This window comes from Trichosurus vulpecula, chromosome 8, assembly GCF_011100635.1.
Source record: "Trichosurus vulpecula isolate mTriVul1 chromosome 8, mTriVul1.pri, whole genome shotgun sequence".
Taxonomy (NCBI): Eukaryota; Metazoa; Chordata; class Mammalia; order Diprotodontia; family Phalangeridae; genus Trichosurus; species Trichosurus vulpecula.
This window is the reverse complement of record NC_050580.1, coordinates 105,466,042-105,485,700: the sequence shown is the minus strand read 5'-3', so window position 1 is coordinate 105,485,700 and position 19,659 is coordinate 105,466,042. Positions and strand designations below refer to the sequence as shown.

Below are 19,659 nucleotides of genomic sequence, written 5' to 3'. Positions count from 1 at the left end.
ATAAATGCTTCTTCCCACTCTCCCCCTCCCAACCTATAAGCTTCTTGAAAGCAGGTACTATGTCTCCTTACTTTTCATTTCCTTGCCCTTCAAAAGGTACCAAATAGATGTTTAACTGATGTAATTTTCGCTGGTCTAGTTTGAAGGAAGTAGTATGGAGCAGATAGCCTATTAGCCAAGGGTTCAATGATGAACATGCACAGGATCACAGAGGACCACATAGTTGGAGCTGAAAGGCACATTAGAAGCCATTGAGTCCCACTCTCTCACTTGACAGATAAGGAAACTGAGGCACCACCAGGTTAAGTGACCTTCCCAAGGTCATACAGCTAGTAAATATCATAAACAAGATTTCAACTCAGATCTTCCTAACAAAGTCTTCCACCCTATCCATTATTCTGCCTAATTCACTGAAAGAGAAAGAATTAGGAGCATCTCAAAATTCCCCAGTGGAAGATTTGATTTGACATCATAGGGATATGACATATTCAAGAATGTCTGCTCATGAGAAGCTCTGTCCTGGGATTTTAATTTTTAACTTATGTGGAGTATCATATTTTAATTAGCAAACCTTATCTTCACAAGGCAAACAAGGAACATTAATCCCAATAGGCATCAGTTTTCTCTCTTATCCCTGTGTCTTCCAATTCATACTCCACAGGATGAAGGGGCTGGGGGGGGGGGGGTACTTGCCAAAGTACACACAACTTATTTCATTTTCTGAGAGCTCACCCTAGGAATTGTCCTTTAGAAAAAAATAGTACGTAATGCTTTAGAGTTTGTAAAGAACTTTCCTTACAATAACCATATGAAGTAGGTATTATTCTCCCTCATTTATAGATGAAGGAACTGAAACACTGAGATATGAAGAGACTCTGACTATTGTAATAGCCTACTGGTGTGTCTGCAAGCCTCAAGCCTGTGCCCACTCCAATCTTTCCTCCATTCAGCCACTAACGTGATTTTCCTAAACCATAAATCTGACCATGGCACTTCCATACTCAATTAACTCCAGTGGCTCCCTATTCCTATGCAGGACTGACCTCCAAGATTGAATACAAAATCCTCTAAGCTAGCCCACGCCTACCTTTCCTGTTTTCTTTCCACCTTACTCCCAGCCATGTACTACTCTTCGATCCAGTGACACTGGCCTCCTTGCTGTTCCACAAACAAAACACTCCATTTCTCCACCCCAGGCATTTTCTCTGGCTATTCCGCATGCCTGGAAAGCTCTCCCTCCTTGCCTCTGCCTACGGGCTTCTCCAGGTTCTTTTAAGTCCCAACTAAAATCCTGTCTTCTACACAAAGCCTTTCCCAACGCTTCTTAATTCTAGTGCCTTTCCTCTTTTAATTATTTCCTATTTATCCTGTGTATAGCTTCTTTGTATATATTTGTTTCTTCTCTCCCCCTTTAGATTGTAAGCTTCTTGGGGGCAGGGACTGTCTTTTGCCTCTTTTTGTATCCCCAGTGCTCAGCATAGCAGGTGCCTAATAAATGCTATTGATGACTGACTGGATGCTTGGGGGCATTTTACCATTCCTTTCATCAGAGCTTTTCTTGTTCCCTGTCCTTGAAGCAAAGCCAGAAGAATCTCTGAGTTTGATATATTATTGCCGATGTATTGTCATTGCATCAGGGCCAACAAATGGTGTCATATCCCAGCTAACCAAGCCCACACCCTCCCAGGACTGCCTCCAAGTCCTATTTTGCTCTCATATTAAGAAGATACCTGATTGCAATTTTCACCCATTGTTCCTTGTTTTGCCCTCTGGGACCAAGCAGAAAAAATTTAATCCATCTCTCTTCCCAATGTCAGCCCTTTAAACAATTTGAGCCAAATCCCTCTTAGTTGTTTCTTCAGGCTAAACAGTCTCAATTTCTTCAACTAATTCTCCTAAGAATGATGTTGGGTCCCCTCTCAATCCTAGTCATGCTCTTCTGGGCACACTTCAGCTTATCAATGTCCTTCCTGAATGTGGTGCCTAGAAGTGAGCTCAATACACTAGATGAAGTCTGACCTTAGCAAAATGCAACAGGACTGTCGCCTCTCTTGTTCAGAGAAAAATGGCAGCTCTTCCACCAACTCACTGAGTTGAACTATAGTTATCCACATCCCAAAGGTTAGGGGCATGACACCCAAGCAGTCTAGAAAATTTTCTGACCCTCCCTTCATACCAGAGAAGAAGTCTAAATGTTTTTTTTTCTTTTCTGGGGTGTTCAGAATACCTTATTTTAAAATTTAGGTTGATATCCTATAATACTATACATGTATTTTATGCATTTCTGAGTTTCTAAACTTTCTTTGCCATCTGCTGACCTTTGCCTGTTATCTGACTTCCACAAAATTCCCCCCAAAAAAATCCCCATTTAATTGCTTATGCCAACTCACGCTATATCAAAACTATAATGGGAAAAGCTGCAATGTAGAAGGAATAACTGTAGTTACTTCCCCTTCCTCAGACTCTGTTTCCTCATCCGTAAAATCAAACAGCTGAGTTAGACAATCTCTCAGGTCTTTCGCAAGTTCTAAAATTCTCTGGGATGCCATAGGATTGACATTCTCTGGAGATCTTATTAGAACCTATACATACTACTCTTTCTACATTCTGCTTTCCATTATAGCTGTGCAAATGTTTTCTGAACGAATGTTCAGTAAGTTTTTGAGGTCCTACGATGAGCTCACTACGTGTCTTGTCTTCCCTACTAGAGAAGGGAGGAGAAAGACCAGGAGCTGGGTTTCGAATGCTGGCTCTACCAATTACTACTTATATGACTTTGGTAAAGTCACTTGCATTCATTTAGCCTGTTTTTCTCATCTGTAAAATGAGAGTGTTTGATTCCAGGGGTTCTTAATTTTTTGTGTGTGTGTTGTGGATGCCTGTGGCTATCTGGTGAAATCTTTGAATTCATTCTCAGAATAATGACTTTAATTATAAAGTACATAGGATTATAATGATCAAAATATATTTAAATATGTAATATTTAAATATAACATATAAGTTATTAATAATATATTTATAATATATAATATTTAAATACATAATATAATAAATAATATATTTAAAAATAAATTCTCTAACCCCTTGAAATCTTTCCCAAACTCACTGGGCCCTAGAATAAGAATCCCTTAACTAGATATTTCCTAAGGTCCCTTCCAGCTCTACCTCTGTGGTCATATGAGAACAAGGACTATGTCTTGTGGTAAAGAAAGCAAGTAAATACTCATAGGGGGCTGAACTAGAAAAATTCCAGAATCCCATGTGACCTAGGTTGCTTTATAACCCCAAATGCCTCATTTTCAGTGAGTACTGCATCTTCTAACCATCCCTAAGCTAACCAAGGGACTGAAAATTCTAAGCACCTTTTCAACTTCCTTGAAAGTATGACTACGGTGTTGTCAACATGGGAACAAACATTGCCATCTACTGACAAAAATTACCCATGCAGCCATAGTCAGGCAGATTGCATGAGGCAATCCAGTATCTTACTAAAAATTCACCTCTTGATTTGTATGACAATGCCCTGCATTTCATTTCCATGCACTTAAGCTGTGGAAATCCCAGGGAATTGGAGGGTTCCCGAGGATCTCCCCCACAGTCATCCTTTTCTTCAAAAAGCTCTTTCTCTTAGCAAGTCTACTTCTTACTAAAGCAGATAAAAATTATGAGCGGGAAGGGAAAAGGAAGAGAATAAAAAACTCAATTTTTTTTATTAAAAACCAAGTGTTAAAAAATTTTTGTTTGCATGTAATTCAGAAAAAATAAAATTAAAATTAAATATTTTTTAAAAAGAAAATTATGAGTAATTCAGTAGAAAGGCTACATACAAAATAAACAAGCCTTTGTTATCACCTGAGGAGCTCTTCAAATGCCTGGGATGTCAAGCCACTTGGATTGTCCTGAGTCAACAGAAAACAGCTACACTTTCAGCTACTGGAAAATGCGAAGAGAACCACAGAGAATGGTAGGGAAAAGAGCACTGGCCTAGAAGTCAGAAAATGTTGGTTCTAGTCCCAGCTCTGCCAATAACTAGCTATGTGACCTAGGAAAAGTCATTGCCTCTCTTTTCATATCTGTAAAATAAGACTACTTACCACCTGCCTATCTCACATGGTAAAATATTCACAATGTATTTTTAAAATATAGATATAATGAATGTATTTAAATGTAAAGTGGCATTACAATTAAATGTCCCATTACCTTCTTGCCTCTTCTCTCTTGCCTGCTCTTCTCACCCAGATTATGACCTAGCCATCAGTTCTCCCTTTGAAGCATGTGACAATTCTCATACATATCTCTCCTGCTTTAATTTCTCCAAGGAGGGTTAGAACTAAGAATTTACTGCCCTATTCGCTTTACCCAGCACATAATGGTGCGCAGGAAAATAGAATAAAATCAGCTTTCAGTCGAAAAGTATAACCATACCCTGCCCCACCAGGCTCAGAACAGGAGGTTCCATGAGAACGTTTCAAAAGAAACGGAAGACATCCAAGTGAGAGAATTTGAAGAACAGACAGCAAAAGGTGCGAATGATACCATAATGATACTGATTTTGAAGCAAAACTCCCAAACTGTATACATTCAGATAAATGTTATCTCTTCAAAGCAGTCACCCTGAGAGGCTGTACACTTATCCCAAAGAGGCTGCCATTGCTCACCTTAGAAAACATTTGGAACTCCTCTTTGGGAACAGTCTTCAGAGCCTGCCACACATCCTTTTGAATCTCACCAGTGATAACAAATCTTCACCTCAGAGAACAAACTGATTTTGTGGAAACTGCCAAGCCCTTTGGGGGCACATCTGGTGAATAAGGGAAGATCAAGCTGAGTGATGCCATTTGAGTTAAAAAGAGACACAGCTATCAAGTGATGCATTTCTTGTGTTGCTCATCAGAAATCTATGAATAATAATGACTGATACCAGTTACCTGGCTCTTTACAATTATTACATCATGTGTTTTAAATGCATTCTCTCATCCGATCCTCTAAACAACTTGTTGATGGTTGCAGGTGCTCCTGCTCCTTTGACGAAAAGAAGAAACCTCAGTTAGGAGATGATTTAGGTTTCCCTAAAGTCACAACAACTAAGTGGCAAGGCCCTGGGACTATAACCTAGGTCTTCTGGAGCTATAGAACTCACATTTTCTGGTACTAGAACTCAGGTCTTCTTGGTACTACAACTCACGTTTTCTGGCACTAGAACTCATGTTTTCTGGTACTAGAACTCAGGTCTTCTGGTACTAGAATTCAGGTCTTCTGGCTCTAAATCCAAGTTCCAAATATGATTTGGGCAACAGCTCCCCTGAAATGAGTTGCCTAGGAGCCTGAATTGCTGATTTTAGAGGCAAATACTTGGATGGATAACTTCTGGCCTCTCTGTTTAATAATGCTTTATTATTTTAATGACCTTCCCAGAAAAGCACAAATTTAAAAGTATCTATACATTGATAGGGTTGGACTAAATGATAGAGCAGAGGGGAAGAGGATAACAGAGGGAGGATGGTAAAAGGGGGGGGCAAATTGGGGGCAGGGGTAATCAGAAGGAAACACTTTTGAGGAGAGACAGGGTCAAACAAGAGAATAGAATAAATGGGGTGGGAGGGATAGGATAGAGGAAAGTGTTTTGCATGACTAAATTATGTATAACCTGCATGGAATTGCTCAATGAGGATGGGTGGTGAGGAAGGAAGGGAGAGAATGTGGAACTCAAATTTTTTAAAATGAATGTTAAAAACTGTTTGTACATGCAACTGGGAAATAAGATATACAGGCAATGGGATATAGAAATCTATCTTGCCCTACAGGAAAACGGAAGGGGAAAGAGATAAGAGAAGAGGGGTGGGGTGATAGAAGGGAGGAAAGATTGGGGGAAGAGATAATTAGAATGCGTGCTGTCTTGGGGTGGGGGGAGGGGAGAGATTGGGGAGAAATTTGGAACTCAACATCTTGTGGAAGTGAATGTTGAAAACTAAAATTAAATTTTAAATAAATTAATTCTTTTAATGAAAAATAAAAAAATAAAAATGAAGGCCTGAACCCAAATTTGAACTCGTTTTCCTGACACCAGGTCAGCACTCTAACCACTGCACCACCCCTAGCTGCCTTACTTACTAATTGGGTGTTCCAGTTCAATCACCTTCACCTTGATGAGTTTGGTTTCTTTATCTGTAAAGCAGGGATAATAACACCTACCTCACTGGATCATTGTGAAGAAAGTACTCAAAGCTTTGTGTAAGAGTGAATTATTACTTTTATCATTATTATTACAGTATCATCAACTCTAACATGCAGTGATTCTGTAAATCTACCATCCAGTGACAAATTTCCTCCACTTTTCTGAGAGAGGACGTGAAGGGTAGATATTAAATCCATTTTCTCCGGTTCGCTCTACTTTATGCTTCTACAGCACTGTTCCATGTGATCTAAGGGAGACGGAGAACACAGCAAAACCCAAACAAAATGCAAACTTGACTCTAGCTCACAAACCCCTATAGAGAATATAAGACAAAAATACAGCCACTGGCTTTAATTGCAACATTCAAGCTCTCTCCCAGACGCCCCAGCACAGTTTATAGGCAGCTTAATTAAACACTAACCCAGTTCTCTGTCAGGATCCCCTGGAGGGAACCAGTTACAATTTTCTCCTAGCATGGCATGTGGAAGCCCAGACCCTGCAGATTTTGTTCTTACAATAGAGAATGCAGCCTGAATGTGCAGCAAGCTCTCACAATGTTCCTCAAGCCACCTAAAGAGGGGAAGATCACAGAGATGCTGACCTCTGAGTCATGGGATTAGAACTGATGAACCTCTGGGAGGGCCTTCCCAGCTGTGTCTTTGACCTTGACCTTTGCATCAGCTAGGCTCTTCCTCTCTGATTATTCATGCGTTCATCTAAGCCAGCCAATGCCAACAAATCTGGCCCAGGAGAAACAGCATTATCATAAGATATTGGAGCTGAAAGAGACCTCAAAGACTTTTGAGTCCAAGCCTCTCGTTTGGAGATTTGCCCAAGATCACACTGTGGAATTATCCAGGGTGGGCCTACAACTCTGGTCTCCTGGGCCTGAGTTAGTGCTCTTCCTGCAGTCATCTCAACCACTACTTCTCTTCATTAGCGGAGATTCTGCTAGCCTGTATTTTGGGGATCTCCCGATGTGACTGCGGCACAACTCATTTAGAGATGTATCTATTAGACTGGAGTAGCCAGGAGTTGCAATGGATAGAGTGCCAGACCTAGAGTCAGGAAGACCGGAAGTCAGGAAGCCCAGCGGGGTCACAAAGAGTCGAACACAACTGAAAACAACTGAACCACAAAATCTGCCAGACCCGATGTATCGTTAGAATTTATATCTATTAGAATGGACGTATCTAAAACTGAGGTACCTCGTGTTTGTTGCTCTGTTAGAGAGGTAACCTGGTATATCGGATACAGAGCAGGCCTTGAGTCAAGAAGACCTAGGTTCAATATATACTGAATAATAATAGCAAACATTTACAGTAGGACCTCGGTTTACGAATTTAATTCATTCTGAGATTCTGTTCGTCATACGATTTGTTCGTATTGCAAAGCAAATTTTCCCGTAGGAAATAATGTAGCCAGATGAGCAGTACCACATCCCCAAAAATATTCATACAAAAGTAATTATTTATAATTTTAAGTAAGTTTGATGTCCCTAATGCACCTGAAATACAATAGCAGTGATTAGTACACAATATAAATTGAAAATAAAATATTCCACCCCCCACCCCCACCCACCACACACACACACACACACACACAGACACACACACACACCCCACCCCCCGAGCTGCGACTGACATGCAGATTTATTTTGGCATGTTTGTACATTTAAACCAGTGAGAGTCACCTGGCTCTAAGCACACATTTTTGGTCTTTAAAGTAACAAATGAAGGAAAAAACCCAAACCCCAAACCCCACAGCTGTTCTCTTTACTTGGCCGTGACACCTCGGAGCGCCAAGCCGGTCTGGGCGCCCCACGTGGAGGAGCCCCATAGGCAGGGGCTTGAGTGGAAGACCAGGTCATCCGAGCGCGGCGCGGGGTGGGGGTGGGGGGGCCGGATTGGGGGGCGGGGTCCCGCCTCAACTCCGCTAGCAGGAAGGAGGCGAAGTGGGGGGCGGCCAGCCAGGAGGGCCCAGGCCACGGCCCGTGAACAAGGGGAGGGGCCCGCAAACTGGTGGGAGGGGGTCGGGGAAGGGGGCGTCCTCTTCAAATCAGCGGCAGCCAAGTGTTCCAGGGGGTCCCCTTCCCGCTGGAAGGGGATCTAAGCTAACTTGGTATTTTGAATCAGGAATAAATACATTCAGAGTGGGTGAGCGCAGCCCTCCCTGCCGGGCACCGCCCTCTCCGCACCATCTCCCCTGGTCCAGGCCAAGGCTGTTGCTTGGAAGGAGAATCTCCTTCCGTGAGAACATCAGGGATTTCAACGTGGGGAGTGTTCTCTCTTACGCTACTTTCACTAAAAGTAAGACAAACACTGCTGCCTCCGTTTATTTTTTGTTTTTTTAGAATCACTTTCATGTTTTGACTCACTGATTTTTTTTCAAGTCCAAACTGCAAATTTTTGTTCCTCCTGCAAAACAAATTTGGAAAAAAAATTCTCCTGGTCCAGTGAAACCTATGTAAACCAGGTTACTTGTAAACCGAGGTTCGACTGTACATGGCACTTACTGTGTGCCGGGCACTGGGCTAAGCACGTCACAATCATTATCTCATTTGATTTTCAGAACCCTGGGAGAGGTATTATTATTATTACTATCCCTATTTTACAGATGAAGAAACTGAAGCAAATAGGGGTTAAATGACTTGCCCAGGGTCACACAGATAAGTGTCTGAGGTCGAACTTGAACCCAGGCAGATGAGTCTGCCTGACTCCAGGCCCAGCGCTCTGTGCACCGCACCACTTAGCTGCCCTAACTCTAGGCTTGCTGCTTTACCCACTGAACCACTCAGCTCATGTCTACTGGGTGTGTGATCTTGGTAAGCAACTTAACATCCCAGGGCCCCCAGGCAACTCTCGAAGGTTCTATGGTGCAGATGATTAAGCAATCTTCATTAGTTGATGGATTTCACTCACTGGTAGGTCCTTATGGCACAGGCAGATGGTGGTACAGGAGATAAGAGTACTAAGCCTGGAATCAGGGAGTCCGGAGTTCAAATCCAGCCTCAGACACATATTAGCTATGTGACTCTGGGCAAGTCATTTAATCTCTGTTTGCCTTAATCCTCTGGAGAAGCAAATGGCAAAACACTCCAGTACCTTTGTCAAGAAACCCCCTTGGTCCATGGGCTCATAAAGAGGCAGGCACACTAAACAACTGAACAACTAGGTCTCTATACCAATGAAATCACAGATCCACCTCCCTGCTACCCATTCCCTCCCCTCCCTACCCCCTCCAAAAAAAATCAAGATGGTGAAGTGACTGCAAATTTGTGACTGCTCTCATATGGCATGGAGAGTGCCATGAGTTTGTGCCTAGTGTGGGACTATTTACCCAAGGTAGCTAGAGTGGACAAACCCATTTACAAAGCAATTTTCACCTTGTTGGTTATTTCCCAAATTTCAGCTTTTTTTCCAGTTTAAAGCAATCATGATTTTGTTTGCAAAAATCATGCTTTGTTTTAAAATAAAGTTAACCATATCATTAGAATTGTCAGAGAAAAGTATTTACCCTGGAATATCTGACCCTTGAATCATTTACTAAAGGACGAGTAACAATGGTGGCATCTGAATCTGTATGTGTGTTCAAGCACGTGTGTGTGGATATCCAATCACATCACTTCTCTAAAAAAATTTCAGTGGCTCCCTATTACCTCTAGGGAAAATCCTTCACAATTTGGCTCCAACTGGGGTGGGGAACCTTTGGCCTCAAGGCCACATGTGGCCCTCTAGGTCCTTGGGTGCAGCCTTTTGACTGAGTCCAAGTATTACAGAACAAATCCTTTTTTCAAGGGGATTTGTTCCGTGAAGTTTGGATTCAGTCAAAGGGCCACACCTGAGGACCTAGAGGGCCACATGTGGCCTTGGGGCTGCAGGTTCCCCACCCCTGCTCCAGCCTATATTTTTAAGAGTATTGCGAATTAGAGCATTCCATCCCGCAAATCGTTCTACTTATCTTTCCCCTAAGTTGGAACTTCATCTACCAACTCAAGGCCTTTATAGCAGCTGCCCCCAGACTAAAATGCATTCCCTCCTCACTTCCACCTTTCAGAATCCCTCTCTTCCTTCAAAGCTCAGTTCATGTCGTTTCCTGCAAAAGCCTTTCCTAGTAACCTTCATTGTTAGTACTCCCTCCATTCCTCAGAGTATCATGTAGCTACTTCGTTTCATCCCTCATGTAGAATGTAAGCTCCTTGCAGGCAGGCACCACTTTTCATTTTAGCTTCGAATACGCCAGAACCTAGCACAAAGTGCTTTGCACATAGTAGGTGCTTAATAAGTGCTGATTGGATAGAATTAGATATATGGCTGTCAATGGGAGGAAAGAAAGTATGATTTTAACATGAGATAGGCGTCTCCTCTTTTTGGTTCCACATAGGCTTCTTTCCCAACATTTTGACACAGGATTTCTGCCCTTCTGGTTCAGGGGATATATGAAAGGTTAAATAGCAATAAGAGGGAGTATGTCATATGGTACCAAGTGAGGGACACTGACAAGTGATAAAGGAGTTCATATAAGAAACTAATCAGTTTAGGCTGAAGGAGTCAAGGTTAGAGGCCTCATGGAGGAGGTAGGGACTTCTGCTAGGCACTGAAGGATGGGTGGTAATTGGATAACTGGAGGATAAGGACAGAAATCTGTGAGTTCTTTGGTACAGGGATCTCCCAGGGGAGGAAACAACCTCTACCAACAGGGCAAGACCTTCTTTGCAACAGAGAGACTTTAAATTCCCTAGAGCACTGAGAGGTTAAGTGAATTGTCACACAGCCAGGATGTCAGTCACTACTTGAACCCAAATCTTCCTGGCTTCAAGGCCAATTCTCTAGCCATCTACCCTAAGCCAGCTCTCCAAGCCCTTCAAGCTACTCCAGGGAGGAAGACGACTGTGTCAAAGTTATCGAGTCAGAAATGAGCCTGATGAGTTTAGGGACAGAATAGACCACTCTTGCTGGTATGAAAGGAATTTTTGGGATTAGATGGACTCACCCATATCTATTTTGGTTTGACAAACAAGCACTGTGCCCTATAACTCAAAATAACTATGCATAAGAAACCTTTTTTAAGGGAATTATATTAGCATTCCCTTCACCACCTCAGTCTTTTGCCTGCTTAAAGGTCCCCCTCAGGGCTTGGCACACAGTAAGCATAGCAGCCCCTTGAAATGAGACAGTCATGAATCCAACATTGACTTAGGGTCTACAATGTATAAAGTTATGTGCTCAACCCTAGGGGAGAGGGAGGTAGAAAGGGTGGGAAGGTACAGAGTGTGTCAAATACAGATACTGGCCTCCTTAAGATTTTACAATCTAAGAAATTTTCCATTTCATCCTCAATTTTTAACCCTACCATTTTCTAGAAATAGAAATTCTAGCTTAGGCTAAGCAAGAGAGAGAGAGAGAGAGAGAGATAGGGTGAGGGACAGGGAGAGAGACAGAGGCAGAGGGACAGGGACAAGGACAGGGACAGGGAGAAGTGGGGGAGAGAGACAGAAATGGAGGGAGGGAAGGGAAGAGAAGAAGGGAAGGAAGGAAGGAGAAAGAAAGAAAAAAAAGAGAAAGGGCAGTAGCACTGCAGAAGTTCATGTTTAGCTGTCCAGTGGCTCCACTTTGTGGGATCAGGAAACTAAGCATGAGGAAGACAAGAACCAAGACCACTCTCTTGGCTAGGGATTACAACCTAATTTTAAAATTTTCATCCAGTAAGTAAAGCATCCAGATGCCAAATTATTGGGCTGACAGTCCCACTTTTCAAACCAGCCCCTGCTACAAACTCCAAATGAATGGGGGAAGCTGAGATTTGGTGAGGTCCTACTGAACTGGTGATACAGTAATTACTGATTGCATCTCTTCCTGAGGCTGCAGTTGTATTGACATTGGGGGTGGTGTTTTCCATCGAAGGCACAAATCTCATTGACTTTGATCAACATTACCTGATACTGGGTCTGAACGGGTCTCAGATGAATTCAATCTTTGGGGCATTTAAGGTGAGGACCCCATGTTGATCTCTCTTCTTGGAATCTCCCTATTCATCAACGTAATCTCATTGGAAGGATAAATTGAGGCTAAGAAACAAGATCTTCTCCTTTTGGGCTAGGCCCCTGTTTACACCCAATGCCTTTCCTCTGACCAAATATTTTTATCATTTTTATAAAACTGAGAAAGTGCATCTCATATGAACTATGCTTTTATCACCAATCTTCCCTCTGAGCTCCTGCACATTACAGTTTTATTCTTGTCCTCAATCTTTATGGGGCCAACTTGCCCAGTTTATTTCTCTTAGCCTGAAATGCCAAGCTGACGTAGGCCTCTGGCAGGAAGCTCCCAACAGGCAGCAACACCTGAACACTTTTTGTTTTCTTGGCTTGATCCAATTAAATCAAACTTCACTCTGAAGGCTTCCTTGTGAAGTGACAGGTTTAATAGCCTGGTGGACAAATATTGGAGTTACTGTTACACTTGAGTTGCAGTCTGTTTAAACTCAAAATCGGCAGCATCTCACTACTCCCAGATCCTGAGAGAGGAAAAGCTGAAAAGGATCACAGGCAATTGCTTGAGTCTCCAAGGAAAGGCTAAGGCCTTGGGTGAGGGGAGCTGAAGGGAGTAACAGAAGAATAACACAATGAATACACTTCTAACCATTCAAGCAGAAAATGGCTGTGGGTCTGCAAAAGCTGGACTTGAGAGAGCAATTTTGAAACAAGGCCATCTAACATTTGATCTTTGATGGATCAACAATTATAATGCTGCTATAAGACCTATATCCTTTTCTTTCTCGGACTGGTTTCAAACATAATCTAGGCTTGTGATGGCTTATGCTTCTTCCATGCTACACAGGATGTTGAAGGGATTTGGTGATTTTTGGAAAAAGAAGCCAGGCTGACTGTAGTTTGGGGGGTGGTGGTGGGGACTTAATCCAAGTTAGGACCTTGCTATCACATGGTCAGTCATAGATCTGCTTTGTTGTCATTTCTCCTGGTAGCTTAGACCCAAACTACTCCTGCTCAGTAAATGGGGAGCAATCAATAATGTCTATTAATAGTGATTTCCCTTCAAATCCTCCAGCTGCCCCAAGAGCTAAACTCTTCTAGGATTGCCTCAGTGAAGAGTCAAGATACTATGTTATCTAGTAGGGACAACACATTGAATGAATGAGTAAATGAATGGTGTTGGCCCAGCCTGAGCTTTCCTCCATGATGGGTTCCTATCCAAGGCTTTGCCACAGAGGCCTTCTTTGGAAGGCCATACCAGAAAATAGTTTGTGTGAATTGGTAAGCAAATGGCACTACGGCAGGGAGAAGAGGGGCAGGAGAAAATAGAAGACCACAGTTAGTCACAGTTTTGCTATTTTTTATTCATTGATCATAAATATATCTTCATGAGCATTGCAGTTATCATGAAAAACATGCTAGCACCTGGAACCTGGAACCGGATCCTGTCAAAGAGCAGTGATTGTTTCACGGTGACCGGCCAGCGTGCAGGAGCTTCCTGCGGGCAACCCTGACCGTGTGTTTGGTTTTGAGGCACCTGTACTCACGGTGCAGCAGTTTTACTCTTGGTTTATTCTCGACAATTTCTTTCAAAAAAAAAAAAAAACAAGGAGCTATCAAAGAAGATTTTCAGTTCTTCCTGGAGTCGGAGAAAAGGGAGCATGGGGAGGAAAGGGGAAGTCGAAAGGTGTCAGGAATGTGCCATATTTACTTCATTCCCAAAAGCAAATTAAAAAAAAGAAATCAAGTGGCATTAGTGCCGTAAGGAAATCGGGTTTGTTTCTCTGATGAGCCACTCCAGGGCTTCCTGTCGCCCCTGCTTCTGCAGTTCCTTCCCAATCACTTCCCTGCAGGTTTTATGATAATTGTTGAGCCAGTCACACTGCAAAAAAAAAAAAAAAGGACAGGGACAAACAGAGAAACTTATTCACTCCTATATCCAATGAACACACAACTGAGCACCTACCATGGGCGAAGGCCATACTTTGGGCACAAGGGGTCAGAAGACAGTCCCTAAGAAAAGGTAAGCCCATCACAAAAGGAAGGAGCTAAAAGTGTTAGCAAAGTGAAGAAGGTAATGAAGTCAGGTGCCCAAGGAGAGAAAGCACTGGCCGAGGGCAATAATCCAGAGGGGTACAACAGCCTCCCCACACAAGCTCACAATAATAATAATTGCTAACATTTATGTAGCGCTTTAAGGTTTAAAAAATACTTTACATATGTAATCACATTTGATCCTCACAACAATCCAGTGAGGCAGGTGCTATGATCATTAGCAGCATAAGCGGCATGTAGGTGGCACAGTGGACATAGCACTAGACCTGGAATCAGGAAGACCCAAGTTCAAATCCATCCCCAGATACTCATTGTTGTGATGTCTTGATTTGTGCATGAATTGGATTTAAGTGAGGCAGAGTTGCACAAAGTCATCAGCCTCACTCTCTCTTCCAGAGTCATCAAAGTCCAGTGGCAGGACAAAAGTCAGGACAACTGGCAATGGCCCAGGATGCACTAGATCATCTCAGGTGCCTTCGATGTCTGACCAAGCTCTAAGAGCTCCACAGCATCTGCTTCAGCCTCCTTCATGGCCACTGGAACAAACTGTTCTCATCAGCTCAATGCACTAGGGGAAGCCTTCGCATGCATGGGGTAAACATCCTCCTAACTCACCGATGGGTTTGAGCTTGCCAGTTACCCTCAACCTGGTTTAGCCCATCTGCCAAGGTGGTTTTACCAGGGTGTGGCCAATTTGAATATTACAGCGTCTTAGAGCCACGAGTGAGAGACCTCAGACACTTACTAGTTCTATGACCCTGGGCAAGTTACTTAATGTCTGAGTTTCCCCATTTGTAAAATGGGGATCAAAATAATTCCCAGGGTGGTTTTGAAGATAAAATGAGATATTTTAAAGTGTTTTGTAAACTTTAAATCATTATATAAACACTAGCAATTATTCTTTCAATTTTACAGATGTGAAAACTGAGGTTGAGAGCGGTTAAATCGCTTGCCACGGATCACACAGCGAGTAAGTCTCTGACGCAGGATTTGAGGGTCAACCTGCCTCTCCATACACATAAACAAGGAGAAGCAGGGCTTCCCCATCTAGTGGGTGGAAACTAGCCTTCATAACTCTGCCCTCAGAGAGCCATGAAGCACTAGCAGAGAGAAGGAGAGAGGCAGGAAAATTCGGTCATACTTGAGCAGCTGCAAGGTCTGGTCAGTTCTGGGCTATCTCCCTCCAGAGTCTAATAGTGTCATTTCCTTACTCTGTGAGGATCCTCATCTCACTCCCATCCCAAGACTCACCACAGAGCTGTCCAATGGCATAACATCCATTACAACACTGGGGATGATTGGTGGCAAGTTTCTGTCACAGAGAGGAAAGGCTAGGTCCCTGAGTCACCTTTCTAAGATCACTCCCTTTCCTCCCCCCACACCCCAACAAAGCCAACATGAAAAGGGTTCAAAGTCAGATAGTCTGACGGAAAGGACAGACAGAAGTATATTACTATCAGCAAGGCCTCAACACAATGTTTTCTATGTGAGATTATATTTTATTCACACAGGAAAGATACTGGCACTGTTTTCTCCATCCCTTACACCTCTCTTCAGCTAAACATCCTTGTTTTCCTTTCCAGGCTGCATTCAAAGACTCTCTACATGTCCCAGAAACTCCTTCATCTTAATGTTCACTCCAGCCCTGGAATTCTCCCACTGAAAGGATGCTCTGCTGCTCTTGCTCCTCCTAGAACTTCCACTGAAGAGGGTACCCAGGCCAGCCACACCTTCATTCCTCTCCAGAATGCACTCTTTACCATGCCACTGAAATGGTACCCTTCCTCCCATCCCACTCCACCCCTCTTTTCAGCTTCCTTCACGTGTCATCTTCCTCATTAGGGTGTAAACTCTTCAAGGACAAGGACTTACTACTTTCTGCTTATATGTGTGTATCCCTAGTGCTGAGGACAATGCCTGGCACATTTAGAAAGCACTTAAATGCTTGTTGACTGACTGATCCCTAACCACAAAGCCCTAGATTAACTATAGTAAAGGAGACTATTTTAACCACATTCATATACAAGCTCCTAGGCAAAGGGTCACCCTGGCTTTGTGCCCTAGAGAAATCTCCTAGATATTAACTATTTTCCAAGACTTTTAACCACTTACACTGCTTTACCCTTGAGGATCTAAGATCTCTAGGTTCCTATCTTATCTGCTCAGTTTTTCTCCTGGTATCTGTCATGGCCTGCATGGTTCTTTGTGTCCTGGCTCCAGCTGGTTCTGCCCTCTGACTTTGCTGTGACCTTTCATTCCAGTTAACTCTTCTCAAGCTTCACTTGAGGACACAGACTCTGGGCCTGTTGACTACCGTGACATCTGAGCCATCTGATCCTTCAAGCGTGGCTCCAGGTACTGGCACCTTGCCTGGTACTCCCATCCTGCTTGCCAGTCCCATGCTAAGATGACAAAGTATTTTGATACTTCTGGGCTTGACAAGTGAGAATCATATCCCAGAACAGGAATGTCAAATTTGTCACCATGTGGGTATATACTCTGTACAAATACGACCACAACTACTAACAGCTTGTCTCCTCCTAAGCAGAAAAGTCTAGCAGAGTCAGCAGCATAATAAAAGTCCTCAGTATTCTACTTTCTCTGCATTTCACAAACCACAGGCAGCCAGTCCTACATATGGGGAAATTAATGAAGCCATAATATTCATTTGCCAGTGGTCCAGCAGACAAAAGGGAATCAGAGGTCCCCTGGGGACCACAGAGATCATCTGGTCTGACCATCTCATTACAGGGGGAAACTAAGCCTAAAGAAAAAAAAAAAAAGAGATTTCCCAAGGCCACACAGTGGGTCTGCAATACAGCTAGCAGGTCCTCTAATTCCCAGCCATGTGTTCTTTTTTTTTTTTCACAAAATTCTTTAAACTCTTGCCCCTGAATAACTTAAAATACGTTCAGATTTACAAAATGAAGATTGGCCCCCTCAATTAAAAAAAATGGGAAAACAGGAGAGTGTGAAAGTATCCCCACGGGCAACTCCCAATGCCCTAGACCTTACCTCTTTTTGTGTCAGCAAATCCACATCTATCATTTTGGTTTGTATCGGAACCAATGTCAGAGGATCGAAGGTCAAGCTTCCCCGGTTATTGAAGTTATACTGTGGGAGAAAGGAAGGAAGGAAGGAAACGAGAACTTTTAATCCTTTAAACCAGAGTGCCACTCTCATGATGGACTTTCTGGGAAACAACATCATGAGAACGCCTCAGCAAGTTCATTCAGCTCAGACTGGATGTGACCAAGAAGAAACGTGTAGTCAGCCAATTGCCGTTTTTAGTGAGGATAATAATAGCTGATGTTTATTTAAGTTTTCAGGTTTGCAAAGTATCTTTATATATATAACTTCACTTAATCCTCACAAGGATCCAGTACAACAGGAGCTATTATGGTTCCCATCTTACAGGTGAGGACACCGAGGCTGAGAGAAGAGTTAGGTGGCTTGCCCAGGGTTGCACGGCCACAACTGGTGACTGTCTAACTTGGGATTGGAGACAAGGTCTTCCTAATTACAAACAAAGCATCTGAAGATGCTTGTTGATTGACTGATTTCTACCCACAAAGTGCTAGACTTACTGTAGTAAATATCCAAGTTTCTAGGAAAAGGGTCACTCTGGTTTTGTACCATGGAGAAATCTCAACTAGACAATTTGGTCGATACCTCTGAACTGAGAGCACCCTGGTTCTAATCCAGCACCTAATGCTTACTAACTACCAGTGTGTCTTTAGGCCAGTCACTTCACCTTCCTAGCCTCAGCTTTCTCGGCTGTAAAATGGGAGGTTAGAACCAAGGGGACCCTCGGGCACCCCTGTGTTCTAGATCTAAGATCTTATGTTCGTCTTCAGAAATGAAGGACTAACAACACATCTCATGGTGAGAGATATTTTTATAATTACAACGGGACAGGATAAAGGATAGTAGAGGAGGGAGAGGGAAAGAATTAGGAGGGCACTCAGTGGCCAAGGCTCTATTCAGCTTTGGTTCAGGAGGACATAGCTAAGGTTAATTCTCCAAAAGGTAAATACTTAAAACCAACTGCACCTGCACCTATAAATCAAGTCTCCTAAGTCAAAAGTACTTCTCTTCCTTGTTTGGTACCGTACAGTGCCTGACATGGCAGGACCTTCAGGGATGGATGTATTTCAAACAAACTTTCTGCTTTAGGGATGAAAAGCTCCCCATCAGCCTGGCGTCAGGAACAAGGGATTGTACAGACCCCACCCCCACCCCCCACAATGTGACATTTTCCAGAGGTATCATCAACCTCCTAAGAGTAAGCAAGCCCTTGATTAAAGTCTCCTTAATATACATAAATCTCTCTATTACACAGGTACTGGGGACAAGACAAACTTCTACCTGTCCAGCTAGGCCCCAGTACAGGGCAGTATGAATAAACATATCTGCAGCCCTGTGCTAGCAGGCTTAACAGAACCCTTTTCATTATAGTCACATGCCAGGCCTACATTCACACACTTTGAATAACAGAGTCTTGGGTTTCTAGAATTTTACAAAGAAAAAAGTGAATCTGAAGGAAATTCCAAAAGGCAACAAATTTCAGGGAAAACAGGAAGCTCAATTACTAAGATGCTCCCAGTCCAAAACACACAAAAAATAATTCCTTCTCTTCAGGGTGCTGACAGCATGGAAGGTTTTAGACTCTCAAGGGCCGGGGTGGAAGGGATGAGAAGAGATTTACAAGTAAACTCACCTTGGTCTTTGTTGAAACCACTAGTACAACATTCTCAATCCGGATTCCAAATGATCCATCTTCATAATATCCAGGTTCTGTAGAGACACAAGATAATCTATAGGTGCTGATTTGCAGAATCAACAATGGCTTCCAGGACACCACCCCCCAGGCAGAGTCTGAGGTCCCTCTGAGAAAACAGAAATCACAGTGCCATGCCCTATGGTTCAGTCATTTCTTCAAATAGCCGATAAAATGACTAGAGTTCACCACTATCACGCCCTCCTTCCCCCTCCTGAACTTCTTGACTCAAGTATCAAACCAGGTCACTTATAAAATGACCTCTGGAGAAGAATGAGGAACTGCCCTCCCCGCACTGGCTTGAGTCAACCCCTACACACCATTAACACGGAGGGAAATGGTGGGCAGAGAATCATACTTACCATCGGTAACGATCATACCAGCCTCTAGCGGCTCATCAGAGAAAGTTTTGTAACTGATGCCACAAGGACCCTCATGAACATTCAGGAAGGAACCCACACCATGGCCTGTTCCATGCAGGTAATCTAGGCCAGAGTCCCATAAGGCAGAACGAGCAAAGGAATCAAGGAGGTGGCCTGAGGAATCAGAAGGAATCCCTTTAATATAATAATAGTATGTTGCACAATAATAATAGTAGTATAAATGCATAATAGCACGTCACCATTGAGAGGCAATGTGAGAGTAGAAAAAATACTG

The 19,659-nt window shown here is 43.0% G+C and overlaps 1 protein-coding gene across 3 annotated transcripts in view; it reads right to left on the bottom strand.

Moving 5' to 3' along the window:
• Window positions 1-13,510: 13,510 nt before the first annotated feature.
• The window catches only part of XPNPEP1 (X-prolyl aminopeptidase 1), a 61,193-nt gene continuing 55,044 nt past the window's right edge, over window positions 13,511-19,659 (bottom strand). For all 3 annotated transcript variants that reach the window (XM_036736075.1, XM_036736076.1, XM_036736077.1), the window contains 4 exons: window positions 19,365-19,538; window positions 18,943-19,019; window positions 17,238-17,336; window positions 13,511-14,049 (listed from right to left, as the gene is read on the bottom strand). In XM_036736075.1, coding sequence (XP_036591970.1) covers window positions 13,921-14,049; window positions 17,238-17,336; window positions 18,943-19,019; window positions 19,365-19,538 — 479 coding nt within the window. In that variant the 3' untranslated portion in view covers window positions 13,511-13,920. The remainder of the gene's footprint in view (window positions 14,050-17,237; window positions 17,337-18,942; window positions 19,020-19,364; window positions 19,539-19,659) is intronic.